The following is a 23888-nucleotide window of genomic DNA, read 5'->3' as shown; positions in this document are numbered from 1 at the left end:
AATGACACACAGCTGCAGTGCTGTGCGTTACCTCAGTGAAGCTGAAGGCTTCTGCCGCCTGACTACTTCTGTCTTCTGTACTTCTAGCTCTGTGAGGAGAACGGCGACGCGGCTCCGGGGGTGGACGCCCAGTAAGAACCTGCGTTCACCCCCTCTGGAGCTAATGGTGTCCAGTAGCCGAGGAAGCAGAGCCTATCTTTGACAAGAAAGTCTGCTCCTCTCTCCTCAGTCCCTTGATGCAGGGAGCCTGTTGCCAGCAGTGCTCCCTGTGAAAAAGTAGTAAAAGGTAGAAAAAAAAAATCCAAACAAAAATGCTTCTAGGCAGAGAACTCTGGAGACCTCTCTGCAGTGCACCCATCTTGCTCTGGGCACAGTGTAAAACTGAGGTCTGGAGGAGGGGCATAGAGGGAGGAGCCAGTGCACACCCAGAGTCCAAAGCTTTCTTAAAGTGCCCTATCTCCTGCGGAGCCCGTCTATTCCCCATGGTCCTTACGGAGTCCCAGCATCCTCAAGGACGTTAGAGAAAGATGGATATGAGTGTGTAGGGTAAAAAAATGTATAGGATGTATTCACTTACAAATCTCACTCTAAATGTAGCTCTACGAGAGTGTACCACTGTACATCATTACACCCAACCATACTACTGGAAATTGTCTGTAATAAAGTAATGTATCCTAAAACGGGCAACACAAACTATTCATGTCACTATCAAGCATAGCAATGGACAGAAAAATGATGTATTTTATGTAAAACTATACTGTATTTAGGATTTCTAATGTTTCTCCTAACTGAAATAAAATGTGATGCCATCTTCATCATTACTAAGCAAAGCACCTATTCTGAAAGATAATTCAGCTTCTGGTTTGGAGTCTTTATAAATAAATGGAATTATTAATCATTTGAATAGACGTGGCTTTAGTTTTGAAGTATAATTACAGAATCACATACACAGTTGATAATATGTATATTTTAGAAATGGTCTAACTATTCCTGGAAGCAAATTACACCATACTGTAGGTAATGATCACTCCAACGTACTCTCCTAGAATTATCAATTATCGTAAATAACAAAAATAAATTTGGAAGTGGCTGTAACTCTTACTTTGTAGCATAGAAAAGAATGAAGACTGGAATAAGGTGCAAACATTATGAGTAACATAAGTTGTTAAAGATGATATATGCCTAGCACTTTACACCCATCACTGCTTTTAGGGATTCAATAAGAGAAATGCAAGCTATGGCCTATCCAATCCACATTACCTACAGAAGAGGCATCTGTACCAATAAAAGTGGTTGTTAAGATGTAAAAACAAGGTGATGGCAACGTAATGTTTATGTTGTTTGTAAAAGGAAACATCATTCAGTCTGTTAGTTGATTGGGATGAATTGCTCAATCTAGAAATCTTTGATAGCGGTCTCATTTCACATCGGTATTGAACACCTGCTCAGGATTACATCGCTCCATATTGGGAAAATCAATCAGTGATTGTGAGAACAAGTTGTTATATCATTTGGACAAAAAAAAAATGAAAATAAAAAATAAAGATCATGTGCTGGAAGAAAATATATTTGATTTTGTATGCAACCTTTATTCTTACCGAGGTTTGTGTTTCCTCCTGCAAAGCCACATCCGAATAGTCTTTTGCATTTTAATGCAAGCAGAGGCCCGGTATTGGATTTTGTTTTTCACTTTAAAAAGAAAAATAATAAAAGTGTTTTGAATAAGCACTCATTAAAATCTATCTTCATAAGCACAAATTATGTGCTAAAACTAATTTTAAGAAAAATCCATAAATTTACATAACAATTTTTAATGGTAAAATCCTCATACCAATTACATATACAGTATACAATATATTTTACACAGTATAAGCGCAAGATCTTAAGGAGCAATTACTGTTATACAGTATACTATGTGATTACTTATATGGCTCTTCCATATTATGTAGCTTTGCACAGAGAATATTTAATCATTAACATCAGTCCTTGCCATATTGGAGCATACAGTCTAAAGTCCGACCACAGAAACACAAAACACAATATAGGGCAATCAATGTACTGCAGAAAGGACACAGGCTAAAGAGCCTATTTGTCTAACCATATGTTTGAAACAGTCAAAAGACATGTCTAACTATAGTAAATATTTCACTTAAAAAGTGTTTCTTGTGTCTGTGCCCAGCTTATAATTGAGGATAAAATACAGAGGCATTAAGAATTTGAGATGGCCGATAGTAAATATTCTTATTCAGCCTCATCTCCTCTTATGAGATGGTTTGTTTAGAGTGAATATAAGGCCAACCAGAAATATTACACTAAGCATGTTCCGTGAAATGATCTGGGTCTTTTGGGTTCACCCATTCTGCTCAATATGATGTTGGTTCTGTACATTAAACGTTGCTTTCCATGCATGGTCAAGTGTCCAAACTGTATATAGCATGTACCAATGTAAGTAGTGTTACTTTTCTGTAATATCTGATTTTTGTAATTGCTCTGTGTTCCTTTCCCATTTTTTCTGTTCCTTGTTTTTATTTGTGTTAAATGGTGATAAAAAATAAGATTTTACTTACCGATAAATCTATTTCTCGGAGTCCGTAGTGGATGCTGGGGTTCCTGAAAGGACCATGGGGAATAGCGGCTCCGCAGGAGACAGGGCACAAAAAGTAAAGCTTTTCCAGATCAGGTGGTGTGCACTGGCTCCTCCCCCTATGACCCTCCTCCAGACTCCAGTTAGGTACTGTGCCCGGACGAGCGTACACAATAAGGGAGGAATTTGAATCCCGGGTAAGACTCATACCAGCCACACCAATCACACCGTACAACTTGTGATCTAAACCCAGTTAACAGTATGATAACAGCGGAGCCTCTGAAAGATGGCTTCCTTCAACAATAACCCGAATTTGTTAACAATAACTATGTACAATTATTGCAGATAATCCGCACTTGGGATGGGCGCCCAGCATCCACTACGGACTCCGAGAAATAGATTTATCGGTAAGTAAAATCTTATTTTCTCTATCGTCCTAGTGGATGCTGGGGTTCCTGAAAGGACCATGGGGATTATACCAAAGCTCCCAAACGGGCGGGAGAGTGCGGATGACTCTGCAGCACCGAATGAGAGAACTCCAGGTCCTCCTTAGCCAGAGTATCAAATTTGTAAAATTTTACAAACGTGTTCTCCCCTGACCACGTAGCTGCTCGGCAAAGTTGTAATGCCGAGACCCCTCGGGCAGCCGCCCAAGATGAGCCCACCTTCCTTGTGGAGTGGGCCTTTACAGATTTAGGCTGTGGCAGGCCTGCCACAGAATGTGCAAGTTGGATTGTGCTACAGATCCAACGAGCAATCGTCTGCTTAGACGCAGGAGCACCCATCTTGTTGGGTGCATACAATATAAACAACGAGTCAGATTTTCTGACTCCAGCTGTCCTTGCAATATATATTTTTAATGCTCTGACAACGTCCAGTAACTTGGAGTCCTCCAAGTCACTTGTAGCCGCAGGCACTACAATAGGCTGGTTCAGATGAAATGCTGACACCACCTTAGGGAGAAAATGCGGACGAGTCCGCAGTTCTGCCCTGTCCGAATGGAAAATCAGATATGGGCTTTTGTAAGATAAAGCTGCCAGTTCTGACACTCTCCTGGCCGAAGCCAGGGCTAGAAGCATGGTCACTTTCCATGTGAGATATTTCAAATCCACCTTTTTTAGTGGTTCAAACCAATGAGATTTTAGAAAGTCCAAAACCACATTGAGATCCCACGGTGCCACTGGAGGCACCACAGGAGGCTGTATATGCAGCACTCCCTTAACAAAGGTCTGGACTTCAGGGACTGAAGCCAATTCTTTTTGAAAGAAAATCGACAGGGCCGAAATTTGAACCTTAATAGATCCCAATTTGAGACCCATAGACAATCCTGATTGCAGGAAATGTAGGAATCGACCCAGTTGAAATTCCTCCGTCGGAGCACTCCGATCTTCGCACCACGCAACATATTTTCGCCAAATTCGGTGATAATGTTGCACGGTTACTTCCTTCCTTGCTTTAATCAAAGTAGGAATGACTTCTTCCGGCATGCCTTTTTCCTTTAGGATCCGGCGTTCAACCGCCATGCCGTCAAACGCAGCCGCGGTAAGTCTTGAAACAGACAGGGACCCTGCTGAAGCAAGTCCCTCCTTAGAGGTAGAGGCCACGGATCTTCCGTGATCATCTCTTGAAGTTCCGGGTACCAAGTCCTTCTTGGCCAATCCGGAACCACTAGTATCGTTCTTACGCCTCTTTGCCGTATAATTCTCAATACTTTTGGTATGAGAGGCAGAGGAGGAAACACATACACCGACTGGTACACCCAAGGCGTTACCAGCGCGTCCACAGCTATTGCCTGCGGATCTCTTGACCTGGCGCAATACCTGTCCAGTTTTTTGTTGAGGCGAGACGCCATCATGTCCACCATTGGTCTTTCCCAACGGGTTACCAGCATGTGGAAGACTTCTGGATGAAGTCCCCACTCTCCCGGGTGAAGATCGTGTCTGCTGAGGAAGTCTGCTTCCCAGTTGTCCACTCCCGGGATGAACACTGCTGACAGTGCTATCACATGATTCTCTGCCCAGCGAAGAATCCTTGCAGCTTCTGCCATTGCACTCCTGCTTCTTGTGCCGCCCTGTCTGTTCACATGGGCGACTGCCGTGATGTTGTCCGACTGGATCAACACCGGTTTTCCCTGAAGCAGAGGTTCTGCCTGGCTTAGAGCATTGTAGATTGCTCTTAGTTCCAGAATGTTTATGTGAAGAGACGTTTCCAGGCTCGTCCATACTCCCTGGAAGTTTCTTCCTTGTGTGACTGCTCCCCAGCCTCTCAGGCTGGCGTCCGTGGTCACCAGGATCCAATCCTGTATGCCGAATCTGCGGCCCTCCAATAGATGAGCACTCTGCAACCACCACAGAAGAGACACCCTTGTCCTTGGAGACATGGTTATCCGCAGGTGCATCTGAAGATGCGACCCTGACCATTTGTCCAACAGATCCCTTTGGAAAATTCTTGCGTGGAATCTGCCGAATGGAATTGCTTCGTAAGAAGCCACCATTTTTCCCAGGACTCTTGTGCATTGATGTACAGACACCTTTCCTGGTTTTAGGAGGTTCCTGACAAGCTCGGATAACTCCTTGGCTTTTTCCTCTGGGAGAAAAACCTTTTTCTGAACCGTGTCCAGAATCATCCCTAGGAACAGCAGACGAGTTGTCGGCATTAACTGGGATTTTGGAATATTCAGAATCCACCCGTGCTGTTTTAGCACTTCTTGAGACAGTGCTAATCCCATCTCTAGCTGTTCTCTGGACCTTGCTCTTATTAGGAGATCGTCCAAGTATGGGATAATTGATATGCCTTTTCTTCGAAGAAGAATCATCATCTCGGCCATTACCTTTGTAAAGACCCGAGGTGCCGTGGACAATCCGAACGGCAGCGTCTGAAACTGATAGTGACAGTTTTGTGCAACGAACCTGAGGTACCCCTGGTGTGAGGGGTAAATTGGAACGTGGAGATACGCATCCTTGATGTCCAAGGATACCATAAAATCCCCCTCTTCCAGGTTCGCTATCACTGCTCTGAGTGACTCCATTTTGAACTTGAACTTCTTTATGTACAGGTTCAAGGACTTCAGATTTAGAATAGGCCTTACCGAGCCATCCGGCTTCGGTACCACAAAAAGAGTGGAATAATACCCCTTCCCTTGTTGTAGAAGAGGTACCTTGACTATCACCTGCTGAGAGTACAGCTTGTGAATGGCTTCCAAAACCGTCTCCCTTTCGGAGGGGGACGTTGGTAAAGCAGACTTCAGGAAACGGCGAGGTGGATCTGTCTCTAATTCCAACCTGTACCCCTGAGATATTATCTGCAGGATCCAGGGATCTACTTGCGAGTGAGCCCACTGCGCGCTGTAATTTTTGAGACGACCGCCCACCGTCCCCGAGTCCGCTTGAGAAGCCCCAGCGTCATGCTGAGGCTTTTGTAGAAGCCGGGGAGGGCTTCTGTTCCTGGGAAGGAGCTGCCTGTTGCTGTCTCTTCCCTCGACCTCTGCCTCGTGGCAGATATGAATAGCCCTTTGCTCTCTTATTTTTAAAGGAACGAAAGGGCTGCGGTTGAAAAGTCGGTGCCTTTTTCTGTTGGGGAGTGACTTGAGGTAGAAAGGTGGATTTCCCGGCTGTAGCCGTGGCCACCAAATCTGATAGACCGACTCCAAATAACTCCTCCCCTTTATACGGCAAAACTTCCATATGCCGTTTTGAATCCGCATCGCCTGTCCACTGTCGCGTCCATAAAGCTCTTCTGGCCGAAATGGACATAGCACTTACCCGTGATGCCAGTGTGCAGATATCCCTCTGTGCATCACGCATATAAAGAAATGCATCCTTTATTTGTTCTAACGACAGTAAAATATTGTCCCTGTCCAGGGTATCAATATTTTCAATCAGGGACTCTGACCAAACTACCCCAGCACTGCACATCCAGGCAGTCGCTATAGCTGGTCGTAGTATAACACCTGCATGTGTGTATATACTTTTTTGGATATTTTCCATCCTCCTATCTGATGGATCTTTAAGTGCGGCCGTCTCAGGAGAGGGTAACGCCACTTGTTTAGATAAGCGTGTTAGCGCCTTGTCCACCCTAGGAGATGTTTCCCAGCGCTCCCTAACCTCTGGCGGGAAAGGGTATAATGCCAATAATTTCTTTGAAATTATCAGCTTTTTATCAGGAGCAACCCACGCTTCATTACACACGTCATTTAATTCTTCTGATTCAGGAAAAACTATAGGTAGTTTTTTCACACCCCACATAATACCCTGTTTAGTGGTACCTGTAGTATCAGCTAAATGTAACGCCTCCTTCATTGCCAAAATCATATAACGTGTGGCCCTACTGGAAAATACGGTTGATTCGTCACCGTCACCACTGGAGTCAGTGCCTGTGTCTGGGTCTGTGTCGACCGACTGAGGCAAAGGGCGTTTTACAGCCCCTGACGGTGTTTGAGTCGCCTGGACAGTCACTAATTGATTGTCCGGCCGTCTCATGTCGTCAAACGACTGCTTTAGCGTGTTGACACTATCCCGTAGTTCCATAAATAAAGGCATCCATTCTGGTGTCGACTCCCTAGGGGGTGACATCCTCATATTTGGCAATTGCTCCGCCTCCACACCAATATCGTCCTCATACATGTCGACACACACGTACCGACACACAGCAGACACACAGGGAATGCTCCTAACGAAGACAGGACCCACTAGCCCTTTGGGGAGACAGAGGGAGAGTTTGCCAGCACACACCAAAAGCGCTATATATAACAGGGATAGCCTTATAATAAGTGCTCCCTTATAGCTGCTTTATATATATAAAAATATCGCCATAAATTTGCCCCCCCTCTCTGTTTTACCCTGTTTCTGTAGTGCAGTGCAGGGGAGAGACCTGGGAGCCGTCCTGACCAGCGGAGCTGTGAGAGGAAATGGCGCCGTGTGCTGAGGAGATAGGCCCCGCCCCTTTTTTGGCGGGCTCGTCTCCCGCTATTTAGTGAATCCAGGCAGGGGTTAAATATCTCCATATAGCCTCTGGGGGCTATATGTGAGGTATTTTTAGCCTTTATATAGGTTACATTTGCCTCCCAGGGCGCCCCCCCCCAGCGCCCTGCACCCTCAGTGACTGCGTGTGAAGTGTGCTGAGAGGAAAATGGCGCACAGCTGCAGTGCTGTGCGCTACCTTTAGAAGACTGCAGGAGTCTTCAGCCGCCGATTTTGGACCTCTTCTGACTTCAGCATCTGCAAGGGGGCCGGCGGCGCGGCTCCGGTGACCATCCAGGCTGTACCTGTGATCGTCCCTCTGGAGCTGATGTCCAGTAGCCAAGAAGCCAATCCATCCTGCACGCAGGTGAGTTCACTTCTTCTCCCCTCAGTCCCTCGTTGCAGTGATCCTGTTGCCAGCAGGACTCACTGTAAAATAAAAAACCTAAGCTAAACTTTTTCTAAGCAGCTCTTTAGGAGAGCCACCTAGATTGCACCCTTCTCGGCCGGGCACAAAAATCTAACTGGAGTCTGGAGGAGGGTCATAGGGGGAGGAGCCAGTGCACACCACCTGATCTGGAAAAGCTTTACTTTTTGTGCCCTGTCTCCTGCGGAGCCGCTATTCCCCATGGTCCTTTCAGGAACCCCAGCATCCACTAGGACGATAGAGAAACTAATGTTTAAAAAATTAAGTGTTTGTTTTCCTCTGAATATAAGCTAGACAATACCAAAGTAAAAAAAAAAAAAAATGAAAAAGAAGAAACAAGAAAGAAAAAAGCTACAATAATGGCTTAATACATGGTTTACACAAAACCATAAAAACACCATATTTTGCAATACAGAATTATCCAAGGAATTAGAAACTCCTACTCAGAAGATAATATATTTTGTTTTTACAGTTGTTTATTTTAGTATAAGCATCTAGCAAATGTCGGGGAACACAGAACAACATGTACAGGTTATTTTTAGCTTTCAAGTGTCGCAAGAGTACATGGTGAGAACTTACAATCATAACTGAAAGTGTTCTGCTTTGAATGTTTGAAGTAGTGTAGTGAAAAAAAACACTAGGTTCAATAGCTTTCATATTCTGATTTACTAGTTCTTACCTAAAGCTGAATGCTAATTCACATACTGTATGTTGATAATCTATGATGGTTTCGTAAATGTTTAGGGGTATATGCAATTAGGGGCGAATCGCGGCAAATTATCGCCGTTTTTAAATTAGACACAATTCGACCGTCCAATTTCGGCAAGTGGTTGCCGAAATTCACCATATTCAATGGAAAACGGATTCGACAGTCCCGCGGGCGAAAAACGGCCGATTTGACGGATTTTGCCGCGATTTAAAAAAAAACGGGAAAAAACATGGAAAAACACGAAAAAAAATGGCGTGGGGTCCCCCCTCCAAAGCATAACCAGCCTCGGGCTCTTCGAGCTGGTCCTGGTTCTAAAAATCCGGGGAAAAATTGGACAGGGAAACCCCCGTATTTTTAAAACCAGCACCGGGCTCTGCGCCTGGTGCTGGTGCAAAAAAAACGGGAGACAAAAAGAGTAGGGGTCCCCCGTATTTTTTACACCAGCATCGGGCTCCACTAGCTGGACAGATAATGCCACAGCCGGGGGTCACTTTTATACAGTGCCTTGCGGCCGTGGCATTAAATATCCAACTAGTCACCCCTGGCCGCGGTACCCTGGGGGAGTGGGGACCCCTTCAATCAAGGGGTCCCCCCCCCAGCCACCCAAGGGCCAGGGGTGAAGCCCGAGGCTGTCCCCCCCATCCAAGGGCTGCGGATGGGGGGCGGATAGCCTTGTCAAAATTGAAAGAATATTGTTTTTTCCAGTAGTACTACAAGTCCCAGCAAGCCTCCCCCGCAAGCTGGTACTTGGAGAACCACAAGTACCAGCATGCGGGAGAAAAACGGGCCCGCTGGTACCTGTAGTACTACTGGAAAAAAAAATACCCAAATAAAAACAGGAGACACACACCGTGACAAGTACAACTTTATTACACACTGCCGACACACACATACTTACCTATGTTGACACGCCGACTGCCACAGTCTCCGACGATCCGAGGGTACCTGTGAAAAAAATTATACTAACCTGCCAGTGTCCAGAGATAAATCCACGTCCAGAGATAAAATCCTCGTACTTGGCAAAAAAAAAACACGAACACCCGACCACCGGACTGAAAGGGGTCCCATGTTGACACATGAGACCCCCCCTTTCCCCGAATGCCGGGACCCCACGTGACTGCTGTCACTGAGGTCCCTTCAGCCAATCAGGAAGTGCCACGTCGTAGCGCTCACCTGATTGGCTGTGTGCGTCTGAGCTCAGACAGCGCATCGCACAGCTCCCTCCATTACTTTCAATGGAGGGAACTTTGCCGTCAGCGGCGGGGTTACCCGCGGTCAGCCGCTGACCGCGGGTGACCCCACCACTAACCGCAAAGTTCCCACCATTGAATATAATGGAGAGGCTTTGCGATGCGCTGTCTGAGCTCAGACGCACACAGAGCCAATCAGCAGAGTGCAAGGACGTTGCACTCGCTGATTGGCTGAAGAGACACTTCAGTGACAGCTGTCACGGGGGTGTCTGCATTCGTGGAAAGGGGTCTCATGTGTCAACATGGGACCCCTTTCAGTCCGCTGGTCGGGTGTTCGTTTTGTTGTTTTGACAAGTACGAGGATTTATCTCTGGACCCTGGATCAGGTGAGTATAATTATCTTTTATTTTCAGGTACCCGTGGATTCTACTTGGAGAAGAGGACCGACTGCTTCGTGTCAACATAGGTAAGTATGTGTGTGTCGGCAGGTGTGCAATAAAGTTTTACTATCAAGGTGTGTGTCTCCTGTTTTTATTTGGGTATTTTTTTTCCAGTAGTACTACAGGTACCAGCGGGCCCGTTTTTCTCCCGCATGCTGGTACTTGTGGTTCTCCAAGTACCAGCTTGCGGGGGAGGCTTGCTGGGACTTGTAGTACTACTGGAAAAAACAATATTCATGTCATTTTCCTCAAGGCTATCAGCCTCCCATCCGCAGCCCTTGGATGGGGGGAGGGGGGGGGACAGCCTCGGGCTTCACCCCTGGCCCTTGGGTGGCTGGGGGGGGGACCCCTTGATTGAAGGGGTCCCCACTCCCCCAGGGTACCCCGGCCAGGGGTGACTAGTTGGATATTTAATGCCACGGCCGCAGGGCACTGTATAAAAGTGACCCCCGGCTGTGGCATTATCTGTCCAGCTAGTGGAGCCCGATGCTGGTGTAAAAAATACGGGGGACCCCTACTCTTTTAGTCCCCCGTATTTTTTGCACCAGCACCAGGCGCAGAGCCCGTTGCTGGTTTTAAAAATACGGGGGATCCCCTGTCCATTTCCCCCCCGGATTTTTAGAACCAGGACCGGCTCGAAGAGCCCGAGGCTGGTTATGCTTTGGAGGGGGGATCCCACACCATTTTTTTCTGGGATTTTACCATTCCATCTAAAAAAAAAAAAATATTTTTAAAAATATATAAATAATACTTGTGCCTCCAAAAAAGACAAACCAAGTACCTAATCCCTTCTAATATAAATAGATATGCTATTACCAAGAAAAAAAACATGTTTTAAATTTTTTTTATTAGTTTCACCCACCACAGTGTGGCGGATTGAAAATGACGAATTTACTGTCTAAAAGCACTGTTGTCGAATTTCCAAACTTCAATTGAATATACTTTGGTCGAATTGCAGCACTTGTATCATTGCAGAAAAGTCGAATTTGACAAAAGTCGAATTTCAAAAAGTCGAATTTTGATAGTCCGTTTTTTGACGGAAAGTACTGAATTGCATTGTCGATTTTTTTGGGGGGGCGAAAAAGTCCCGAAATTCGACAATTTCGGGAATTCGACCGCAATTGCATATACCCCTTAGACTCTGCACGTAACATAAAAAGTGAATATTTTATGAAATGTCCATTTTCTTTGTTTAAAAAAAGAAACAAATAAAATTAGCATTTTTGCAATGCCCAGCCTCTTAGGGGCAGATGCAAACCAACACAAGGTCCCGCTGCACTTCCAGGTAAGTATCACTTATTCCTACTTGTAATATTTTTATATGTAACCTTCTGTGCAGTATAATAATACAAGGCTCAGTTGAATTTAATTCTATCTTGGCATTTTGGCTACATATATGGGCATATCCAATTAGCCCTGGTGTTAACCCTGCGGTTAATTGCTGCGGCCGGACCAATTTAATCAACGGGGATAACCCTGTGTGTGAATCCCTGAGGGTGGGTTGAACCTTGCACCTTTATGAGTTGCAAGGAAAAGTCTCAGAGAAAACTGCAAATTGTGGGTTCACGCACGGGGAAAACCCGTTGATTCCGTAGATGACGCAGAATCAGTGTGTTTCCGTGTGGTAATCCCCCACTTATGCTCATGCAAAAGGCTATTTAATTGAATAGCCTTTCCTCATGCCTGCAGGGATTTTAGCCGGTAATTAGATGTGGGGTTTAATTGAATATGCCTGATAATGTTGATCAGATACTTCTTTTAAAAAAATGGAAAACTAAATTAGAGCCTACAAAACTGGAAGCATAACTGTTTGCCAGCTGGACAGTCTTGCTTGAAAAATAGAAGTCTTAGGGGGACATTTACTAAGCAGTGATCAGAGCGGAGAAGTGAGCCAGTGGAGAAGTTGCCCCGTCAACCAATCAGCAGCTCTGTATAATTTTATAGTATGCAAATTATAGATGTTACTTCAGTGCTGATTGGTTGCCATGGGCAACTTCTCCACTGGCTCGCTTCTCCACTCTTATCACTGCTTAGTAAATGTACCCCTAAATGATTTAACTTCACTCTGACAAGTATGTCCCTAGCACTAATCCACGCTTCATGAACACTGATTCCAGTGGACTCGTCCCAGGCTGCGTTGCTGTCTTTGATGCCACTGGGATGTATTTGACTTTTCAGATGACCGCTTTTGTAGTTTGACAGTAGTGTACTATTTCTCAACTCCACGATTACCCAATTCACGTTATAAAGATCAAAGGGGCTAATTAAGACCTGATCACTGCTGTGCGTTTTCACATAGCGGGCGATCAGGTCTAAACTGCGCATGCTCATGCGCCGCAGTGCACATGTGCATGCCAGAGATGCGATCGGCATCTCACCCCAGCTATCGCCTCTGCCTGATTGACAGGCAGAGGCATTCGCTGGGTGGGCCGGAGGCGGTTGGCCGCCGTTTTGGGGCGCGATCTGGGCAGTGCAGGCGTGACATCACACGCAGCCGCTGCGACCCAGGACGTGGTGAAAAAAAATCGCCTACCAGCGCAGCAATGCTGCGCAGGTAGGGACTTACTCGCCAGGTGTAATAGCATCGCCGTCGTGCGATGCTATCGCACCCGTGTGGCGGGGGAAGGGCCAGACATGCGGGCGGATTAGTCCTGTGCTGGGCATCCCCCTAAGTCAGGGTGGCTGATCGTAGCTGTGCAAAATTTTGCACGGCTACGATCAGGTCTGAATTAGCCCCAAAGTACTGTACATAAGCAAGCATGCAGAAACATAAATAGAACAGTTCTATATATAAAACTATGAGTGTGAATACTAATGCAATCATTTCTTTTCAGATTTTTGTTGCCAAATAATAGTGGAAAGTGGTTGGATTACAACTGGCACAACTTTGTGTTGATTAGAGTAAATACAGTAATTTCAGCTAGATTCATCATGGTTCCATATTGCAACAGTAAAATGTTAAAGAGCCAGAGGGAAGGGGGAGTGAATATCTTTTAAAGCCACTGTAAATCATGGCCAAGTTAAACATTTCCAAATACTGAGGTGCAAATCAGTGGTGTCACTGGGGTCGGTGATACCCGGTTCACCACATTTCTGGAGATGAAAGGCAGCCCCTGCCTACACTGCCTGCTCATCCTCAGTGACAGGAACCAGTTGCTGTATGATAATGTCATATTGCAACACCCAGCTCCTAGTCACTGTGGAGTAGCAGGCATTTTCGTGTCACCCCTGGAAGGGTGATACCCTGGTTAGGTTCGCACCCCCCTAGTGATGGCATACCCTAGCCAATGTTCAAGGAGTTGGCAGTAGTGACTGAGCAGTACCTTACCCTTGGAAAATAAACCAAAGCTAAGCAAGGGTGGCAGCCAGTACCGAAGCCCAGAACACAGGTTCTCGTGGCTAAGGAAAAAACCCCATCTCCTACAGTGCGTTTTGACTGTGGTGAGCCGGTCATGTGCCCCGAAACTGTCTGAAGCTGGGTGAACCACATGGGCATACGGGTTTACTGCTAATCCTGGTTATATACTTGGGATATATTGTAGGCAGAGGGTAGGTAAAACCTCAGCCCAGCAAGGTGGAGTGCAGTCCACACATGGCCTAAAACCAAATGTAAATCCCAGCTAAGAACATTCCTTGGTCTGGTGGGTTACTACCGCAGATTCATTTGTGATTTTGCCACTAGGGAGGCACCACTAATTGAGTGTCTGAAAAAAAAATTCCCAGACAAAATAATATGGTCTAGACCAGCAGAGGCTGCATGGCAAGATTTAGGGCATGCCTTGTGTGCAAAGCTGTTTTGCTGGCTCAAGACTTCAAAAAGCAGACAGATGCTTCAGGTACAGTATTGGGGGCAGTCATTTCCCAAATGGTAGAATGGGAAGAGAAACCCATCCTCTACCTTAGCTGGAAATTGCTGCCCGGGGAACGCAAGTACTCAACTGTAGAACAGGAGTGCTTGGAAATCGAGTGGGTAGTAGACCCATTAAAAATATTATTTGTTGGGGCGGAGTGTTCTTATTACAGATAACAGACTATTCCATATTTTAAACATTTTTTTTAAAGCCTCACAGTATAGTGCCAGTTACACATAATGTCTCCCAGTATATTGCCAGTTACACATTATTTCCCAGTATAATGGCTGTTACACATAAAGTCCCTCAGTACAGTGCTTGATACACATAATGCCCCCATTGCACCCTCTGGCCCTGTGCAGCATGCCCCAGAAACTTACATTAGCAGGATGCCTCTTTGTGGGCATGCTGCTTCAGGGGTCAGTGCCTGGCTGTAAGGGGCCGGCTGTCTGTCAGGGCTCCGCGGCTTCCTTGCAGGCTGCTTCACACTGATGCTGGCCATGACTCAATCTATGGGTACCAGTGGGCAGTGCAGACAGCGGTGGGATTGTTACGATGGGCGGACAGAGGCGGAATGCATCGAACGCAGTTCCGTCCCAAGTTAATCCCTGCTAACAGGCATCAAAGGACCCCTGTCTGCAGGCCACAAAAGGATGTGGTAGGGGCCAAATGCAGCCCGCGTGGAGCGAGTTTGACACCCCTGGTTTAGACTAATGTCTACACGGGAACATCACCATGCTTAACGAGTGCTGCATGCACCAGACGCAGATGCCTCTAGTAAATACTACAATGGCTGAGCACTCCCCAGTATATTGGAAAATTCCATGTTTTGCATGTAAAGCTAAAGGTTTATTTTGTCCCAATTACCACCAGATAAATGTTGGGAGGCAAGCATTTAAATATTAATGCATAGATAATACAACAAATATATTGATTGAGCATTATAATTGCAGTTTAACATCTTGTGTGTTTCATCCCAACAATTGTTCCTCAAATTATATTAACAGAACCTATAATAAAAGTTATTCCCTTCAAAGAGACCAGTCCACTGGAGTCTCTTCTTGGCTGGAGTCATGCCTACATCTGCGTCAGGGTTAGCTGCATTTCCTCTCCGACAAGACGACCAGATAACTAACCAACTTGGGTAAATCACAAACTAAAATATATGTGTTTTCATTCCATTCCAATGTCGCTTATATAACTTTCAGTGAATCCATATTAATTATTTTAATGATATGTTTGCAGGGTTTTCAGAATGTTCAAAGCCTATCTAACATAAAAGAACTAATTATCTTAGAGCTGAAATATCTTTGCAAAATGATCCTTTTCTAGGTATAAAACTAACATTTCTCACAGTGTTAAGAAGGAAGTACTTAGACATTCATTATGTACAGACATGCATATAACCACGAGAAAGGGCACTGCTCATGACTTTATGCAATCCAGAGAAGATTAGCAAATACTTTTCTTTAAATATTCCTGTGACTTTCAATTAAATAAAAAAAACACAACTTTAAGAATGCACATATTATGCCGCCACACACAATAATCCACTTACATTTTATGACAGAAAGTGCACACCACTGGACCTTCTTCCAGCGACTGCAGATAAGCCAGTGATTGACACGCTTTATCAGCTCGGCTAAATGATCAGGATCAGACTTCATGATCTGATCAAATTCAGCAAACTGAAATGAAAAACAGAACAGATGTAATAATAATACTAAGTTTAAACTAGAAAAAAATGATTGCCCCCCATATCTCCCACAATGCATGTGTTTACATGCAGATACTATATGAACATTCTAAAGCACCTTAAGCTACAACAGTGTTTTTTTTTATATTTTTCTCCAGGACTCCCATCTCACTCTCAGTAACATGCACTAGCAGTAAAAGGTAAATTTCAATTAAATAAGCAATGTCTGCATGCAGCAAGAGGTATTTCAAAAGATATCAAACTTATTCTTATACTAAAGAGAAAAAAAAGTCTGCAAATAAAAGAATCCTATAGAAATATGTTATTAATTTCATCTATTATGCACAAGTGTGACTGTGTGTGTGTGTGTGTGCATGTATTGTGCGTATTATGCATGAGTGTGGCAGTGTGTATTATACATGAGTGTGAGACTGTGTGTATTATACATGAGGGTGTAACAGTGTGCATTATGCATGAGGGTGTAACAGTGTGCATTATGCATGAGGGTGTAACAGTGTGCATTATGCATGAGAGTGGGACAGTGTGCATTATGCATGAGAGTGTGACAGGGTGTATTATGCATGAGAGTGTGATAGTATGTGTGTTGTGTTATAGGCTTACCATACAATCCCTTTAAACTGGTACACTCATTAATTACACAGGTACTATGGCTGATTAAAACACAGTGAAATGCAAACTTGAATAAAGTCAGCTACAGAACTGGGTAATTCATGAGAGTCCCAGTTTAAAGGGATAGGATGGTAAGCCTAGTATATGTATGCAAAGCCACCATCAAGGGGGTGCTGTGCGTATAATTGTCCTGGGCTCGGCCACTCTGACAAAGAGGGGAGGGCTCGGGCCGCTCATACCGCCCGCCGATATTTCCGCTGCTGTGCTATGATAACCGTCGCCCGCAGTGTCAGTACAGCAGACACTCAGTATTCCATATGGAATACTATTGAAAATGTCCCTCCCAAAATGGACGCCGCCTCAGAGGAAACAGTTGTCAAATATGCTAGATTAGGCGGCGGCCATACGGAATACTGACTGTTTGCTGCACGTGGAAGGCGACGGGCATCATGAGCAGCAAGCAGGGGGAGGGGGCGAACGAGGCCCATAGCAGTCAATAGTTTGAACTTGAAGAGCGGTAGCCACGAACAGCGACCAGCAGTGGCGAATAGGTAAAGGGGACCCCTGACAGGTACTGTGGCATAATATGGTGACGGGGGCATAATATGTTGTCAGGAGTACAGTATGTGCACAGGAATTTTATATATATATATATATATATATATATATTTTTTTTTTTTTTTTATATATATACATACACATACATACATACATACATACATACATACACAAATGAATATTAATATTATTCTTTATTTGATTATTATTATTTAATTTATTTTTATTTATTTATTTTTGGTGGGTGCCCTGCCTATTACAGTATATCAGTCCCAGGCCCCACAAATTCTGATGGCAGCCCTGTTTGTATGTGACAGTGTGTGGCACTGACTGAGCTCAACTTCAAACACAGGCAAAAACCCAATCCTGGTCCAACTACAACACCATGCCAATTTACATATTTTATATATATATATATATATATATATATATATATATATATACCGTATTTGCCGGCGTATAAGACGACTGGGCGTATAAGACGACCCCCCACATTTCCACTCAAAATATAGAGTTTGGTTATATACTCGCCGTATAAGACTACCCCCTTCCACACACCAAATAAAACGTAAAAGAACATCAGATTTGTGACATACTGTATATTATGACCTGATAAGAGATTTGGATAGGGAGTATTTATCAAGGTATGCATAAGAAGGGGGGAGGGGGCGAGGAGAAAGTTGTAAAATGTATAAAAGTATACCCCTGTGTGCATTTAGTGTTACCGGTTTCACATGAGTGCCATTAGTATTAGTATTAGTATTAGTGCCATTACAGTACCTGTCATTGTCACCATTGTACGGCCACAACACGACCGCAGCGCCTCCGGCCAGTCCCTGCATCTCCCTGTAATTGGCACTAGTGACCTGCCGCGGCCGCACTGGATATCGCGCGATACTGGATGGTGAGTAGAATGAGGTGGGCGGGCATCGGGAGGCCACTATGGGCACCGGGCGAGTATCGGAAGGCCACTATGGCAGCTATGTCTATCCCAACTGAAGTGCACCCGGCGTATAAGACGACCCCCCCACTTGGAGGCATGTTTTTCAGGGCAAAAAAGTAGTCTTATACGCCAGCAAATACTGTATATATTTTATTTATTTTTTTCCCAGAATACGGGCGGCACTCAGAGACTTTAAAACTCCAGATGAACTTGGTGGACAAGCCCCTTAGGGCTGCTTTATTGCAATAAAGCAGCCCTAAAGGGCTTGTCCACCTAGTTCATCTGGAGTTTTAAAGTCTCTGAGTGCCGCCCGTATTCTGGAAATGTATGCAGCAGACTCTGGTCTGAGGGGAAGGCACCTGAGCAGCTGAAACATAAGACCAGAGTGCCAGGGTCTGATGATGGATGGTGTATATATATTTATTTATTTATATATTATTTATTTAGGATTAGGCTACAATATATACTGTATGCTGTAAAAGCCTGCAAAAGCTCAGTCATAAGAAATCCTCATTATGCACAAGTAGTATACTCGCATATTCACCAGGACAAAGATAGTAAATGGCATCAACAATGAAAGTCTCCCCTACCCCTCAAAGGCTGAATTAAATTCTACACAGTAGTTCAGCTGGTGGAATCCAATTAGGATCCTGGCTGTCAAAATACAGACGCCGGCATCCCGAATAGTATCACAATGCCGGCGCTGGAATCCCAACAGTGGGGGTTAGTTAACTGTGTTTTCTGAACCCTGTCGGGATTCTAACAATTGGGATACCGCGGTCGGTATTTTGACCACCAGCATTTCAGCCCCAACACCAGCTGGCACGGGGGTGCCAAGAAAAACAGTAATGGGGTATCCAATTAGCCGTGATAACGCTTTCCAGGATCACGGCTAAAGTTATCACACCTGTTTCCCCTAAATAAACAGCTTATCGCAGACTGTGCGATCCCCTTTATTCGCAGCTATCCTATTCCAAAATGGCGAAAATGGGATTTGCGCAATAATTCTAGCCGGCATGACCAGAGATAAGTATAGGAGAAAATGGGGAACTCTGCTTGTATCCCCAAAAAAGTCAAACTAACATAAGAAAATGTTATAGAAATCTATTAGTTGCCATAATAAACCTATTTGGTGCAATTAAATTGGGTCAAATGGCTGTTATATGCATTTTGTTAAAAATGGGAAAAAAATTATAGAAAAGGCTATTTTTTTCCACAAAATAAGTGCTGTCATAAAATTTGGGGTACATATAAAGGAGTATAAATATGTATTTTGGGTCATTTTTGGGGACTCTTAAAATAAAAAAGGTGGGAAAAAACGATTACTCCCATTGGCCAATTAAAAATAATTAAAAACATCAAAGCGCCTAATTAGTCATTCTCGCTACCTAGATACCAAGTTATCGCAAATGCGATCATTTATCGTGAAACTACGTTATCGTGGCTAATTGGATACCCCGCTAAATGTAATATCACGTTACTTTTAAAATGTGTCTATAGATAAATAAAAATATAATGCAGTGTTGTACAAAGTAATTGGCGGCTGAAAAGAGCTGAAGTGATTGATCCCCAGCACTGCGCACAGTGATAGTCACTTTATAATGTTGGTGTAGTCTTTTTATAACCAGTGAAACGGCCTGACAACATGCATGAACATATCCTAGGTCCTTTGGTATGTGAAGATATAACATGACAGCTATAGAGAACAATGCACCTTTAAACAGAGAAATCATTTTATTAATTTACAAGCATATTTTGATATTCAAGGGTAAAGGGAGACTTATTTGCACATAAAAGGAAGGCAAATATCACACAATGCTTAGACCCTTATCCTGGTAAGATTACATTTAATATTTAGAAAAAAAGTAGACATTTACCTTGCCAGGCCTGAAAAACACCTTAGTTAACCCAAATTTGTAATCATTTTCATTTAAGCCCAAGGCTTTGAACAGAGCCTGTAACATAAAAGAAACACATTAATAGGCCTGAATTTATACCCCTTAAAATAGTCTTCAAAGCTGATAATAAATTATTAAAACACAAGCAGTTTTACTAGATGATTTTACACAGCATATAAAGGACTTTTTTTTTGGTACAATTAAAATTGCTGTTCACTAGGAGAAGGATACCTTGCAGAAAAGTCTGGGGTCCAGGCGAGACAGCTTTGCAGGCATATACTTCTTGTACATGTTATAGAGTTCATGGAAAGAAGCCCGGGACGGGAAGCCTCCCTGCATGAGGTCCAGTACAGACACCATTCCTGGAGAGAAGAAAAACTACTGAACACCTCAAAATATCACATATAGCAAGTCAAAAGCCTAAATGGTCTGTGCTAACGGAATGCTTTAGAATAGTGAAAAAGGAATAAATTGGGTGCAAATGTAACGGAGAGGCCAGCCACACCAAGATCATTGCCTTTGAGCAGCATTACATTGCTCCCTCTTCATGCTGTTCTCCCTCAACCCTAATTACTGTTAGATTTAAAGACATTACAAATTACATTTTTTGCAAGAAAAAACACAGAATTTCCCCAGAACACCATAATGGGCTAGTAAATTGATTTGCACAACTTGTCATTTTTGTATATCACTGTTCTGATTTGCATGTATGGGATCAGTAGATTGAGGGCATGCTGGTCCTTGTAGTGCCTTCTGGAGGATCTTGGGGTGCCCTCCAGGTAAGTTCTCTATCAATTTAGAAATATATTAATGTTGTGCAATTATCATTGTAACCTTTTTACAACTACCTCAGTTTACAGCATTAGTTACCTTGCTATGCTAACTGCTTTCCTTTTGACAAGATACAGTATACTGTCACAGAGAATTCACAAGAATACAAGTGTTGGAGAAAATATTATAGTATTCATAACCATACAAAAGACATTGGGCATACAACAGGGTCTTCCTTATTGTGTGCATTAACAAACACTGCAGGCAGTCTGGAAGGAAAGATGATTTTATGTGCCAGAAATATAATGCAGTCAAACAGCTAATAAAAGCTTGAAATGTCTGGACCCAATGTTGTATCAGCCTCAGTGAATAACTAGCTGAATACTTTTCATTGCCCCCACATTCTCTCCTGCACACTAACAGTCAGACCACTGATAAATGTGATAGGTACGCTGAGAGGCGGCACTGTCTTACCGCTTTATCAAATGCATTTTGAGAAAAAAAAATATGAAGAGTGAAAATACAAATGCATCCTCACAAACTGTTGCTCTAGTTGCAGCAAATAGCAACTCTCATCATGCCAGGTCCCAGATGACTCGACTGCGCCAATTGTGTTTCTCGCTCAAAATGTGCATTTTATCCATATAAATAAAACAGGGAGTGAAAAAACTATATTGCTAGCTTACACAAATTAATTTGTTGTGCGACATTTGTATATTTGTGTAAGACTGAGTCTAAATCTGTATACAAAGTGTTACGAAGCAACAGCCATGTTTTTTTCTCATGCCAAGTTCCATTGTACCTCATCTGTAACTCTGCATGTGTGTAAAATGTCTTCCTGTGCGTGCCTGCAAAACCGAGTCATTGTGGTTCCGCTACCTAATGCCGAGATTACCAAAATTGTGAGACAGAGGGCAGGGATATGATGGTGTGATTCAGCATGAATCGGGTCATTGGCCGCTTCCGAGTGTGTGTGTGTGTGTGTGTGTGTGTGTGTGTGTGTGTGTGTGTGTGTGTGTGTGTGTGTGTGTGTCTATGCGCCCCCCCCCCATACACACACAGTCGGAAGCGGCCAATGACCCGATTCATGCTGAATCACACCATCATGTCCCTGCCCTAAATGTAATAATCACTTAATTTTATGAAGGGATGTGTAAGGCTTCATAAAATTAAGTGATTATTACATTTATTATACATTACAAATTTTGTCTTTGTTAATTGTAACACTATTTTTTTCCTATTTAACTTTGATAGGCAGTATAGTATAATATACACCAAATAACAATGAATTGTTGGGTAGTTTTCCACGCTGAGTATATGTGGTTTGTGGTACTTTAATAGTCCTTACAATATATCCCTATGAAAGAGTCCTTAAACTTCACCACTACAATAATAGCAGAAAATAGGAGCTTTGTATTCTACTGTAACTAACTATATTCTAAATTCAAAATGAAAAGCAACATTAAAAAAACAATGTTCTGGGATTAAGGATGGTCTCCTTGATCAAACCAGTAAGAAGAAATCACAAGAACATATAACCGCAAAATGTGATTTTAATTACAGCAACTCACAAAAGTCTAATGAGTGAATACTCCTGCTAAGCCTAAAATTGTGAAAATCAACAGAAATGACTTCTCTATGAAGCTCTAATTCAAATGCAGGTGAGCGGCATGGAAATAAATTGCCTGGGGCTCAAGTATTATTTCTTTTGATGCCATCCCCTCATCTGCAGCTTCACTAAATGGAAACAAATCCTATAGAGAAAATGTGACAGTGAGGCATGGCACAAAGTATATATGCAATGACTGCACAGACAAGCGGCTTTCCTTCCCTAGGAGAGCGATTATTCCGTTCCACAGCAAAACGCTGCACATTAAATATATGAATTAATTAATTCAGTAACATGGTAGTGTTCTAACCCTATACATGTCAAAGAGGTACAACTTCTAAACCACCATACTGCATAATTATTTGTGATAAAGATAAAGATGATGATATAAAAAAAATGGATGTGTTTATTTTAGAAAATATAAGATGATGGCGGTAACAAGAAAAGGGAGCAAAGGCCCAGATTTACCAAGCCTTGGAGAATGATAATTTTCACAGTTATAAAGTACCAGCCAGTCAGCTCCTAACTGCTATGTTACAGGCTGCGTTTGAAAAATATCAGTTGGGAGGTGATACTTTATCACTGTGCAATTTATCACTCTCCAAGGCTTGATAAATCTCGGCCTAAGGGCTTAATTCAGGCCTGATCGCTGTTGTGCGAAATCGTACAGCGGACGATTATCGAATAACTGCACATGCATATATGCACCGCAATGTGCAGGCGCAAGCCCAAACAGCAACAGAATGGTGCAAGAATTTTGATCGCTAGGCATACGCAAGGTGAATGACAGGAAGCGGACGTTTGTGGGTGGTAACTGTCCGTTTTCTGGGAGTGTCCGGAAAAAATAAGTCCTGGGCTACATACAGACTGGAAAAGTCATTAGATGGAGAGTGAGTTGCGAACGGATTTGCAGATGTCCGCTGTCTGGCAAAGTTTTTGCACAGCGTACGTATGCATTCGCACACTTGCACAGGGCAGAGTTTCACTCTATGGGCGGAGACTATCTGATTGTAGACATCTGCAAATTTGCAGAGGAACGATCAAGTCTGCATTTGCCTAAAGTTTTGAAAATAACAAGAGACATGGAATAGGTAACATATTCTCAAACATCAGTTACTATCAAAGTCAAACTTGCTACAGGTCTACACTTGCCAGAGTAAAATCAGGGACAGCATTCAACAGACATATAAGTGCTCACTTCGGCCTGAACCTAGTACTCATCTGTATTATGCCGATACATCCTGAAATGTATTATGATAAATACTGTTTAATCAAACTGATGCTATTAAAAAAAAACCACATGAAATTAACATTACCTGAACACTGAAGCTGAGACAGGATTTGCGCGCCTTCAAACTGATGACTTGTCATTTTTAAATTGGGCTTGATACAACGGATAAAACTAGATCCCTGTGGGAAATCCAGAAAATAATTTGTACAAGAACACTGGAACAGTACTTATTTTATGGCTGCACCAAGCAGGAAATATAGTAAAACTAGGTCATCACAAAGCAAAATAATTAACAGCCACTAAAATGTAATAGAAAAAAAAAAGAAATACATTATGCAAGTTCAGCATTTCAACAATGCAAATAATCTATCCATGCTTTTCACCTGCTACACG

General features: G+C 43.3%; 1 protein-coding gene across 9 annotated transcripts in view; it reads right to left on the bottom strand.

The window, feature by feature from the left end:
• MYO6 (myosin VI) overlaps positions 1–23888 on the bottom strand; it is a 449562-nt gene that overhangs the window by 77699 nt on the left and 347975 nt on the right. For all 9 annotated transcript variants that reach the window (XM_063916839.1, XM_063916841.1, XM_063916842.1 and 6 more), the window contains exons 20-24: positions 23581–23674; positions 20116–20246; positions 19864–19941; positions 15718–15847; positions 1599–1689 (exon numbers count right to left, since the gene is read on the bottom strand). In XM_063916839.1, coding sequence (XP_063772909.1) covers positions 1599–1689; positions 15718–15847; positions 19864–19941; positions 20116–20246; positions 23581–23674 — 524 coding nt within the window. The remainder of the gene's footprint in view (positions 1–1598; positions 1690–15717; positions 15848–19863; positions 19942–20115; positions 20247–23580; positions 23675–23888) is intronic.

This window comes from Pseudophryne corroboree, chromosome 4, assembly GCF_028390025.1.
Source record: "Pseudophryne corroboree isolate aPseCor3 chromosome 4, aPseCor3.hap2, whole genome shotgun sequence".
Taxonomy (NCBI): domain Eukaryota; kingdom Metazoa; phylum Chordata; class Amphibia; order Anura; family Myobatrachidae; genus Pseudophryne; species Pseudophryne corroboree.
The sequence above is the reverse complement of the archived record's forward strand: the minus strand, read 5'-3'. Positions and strand labels throughout refer to the sequence as shown.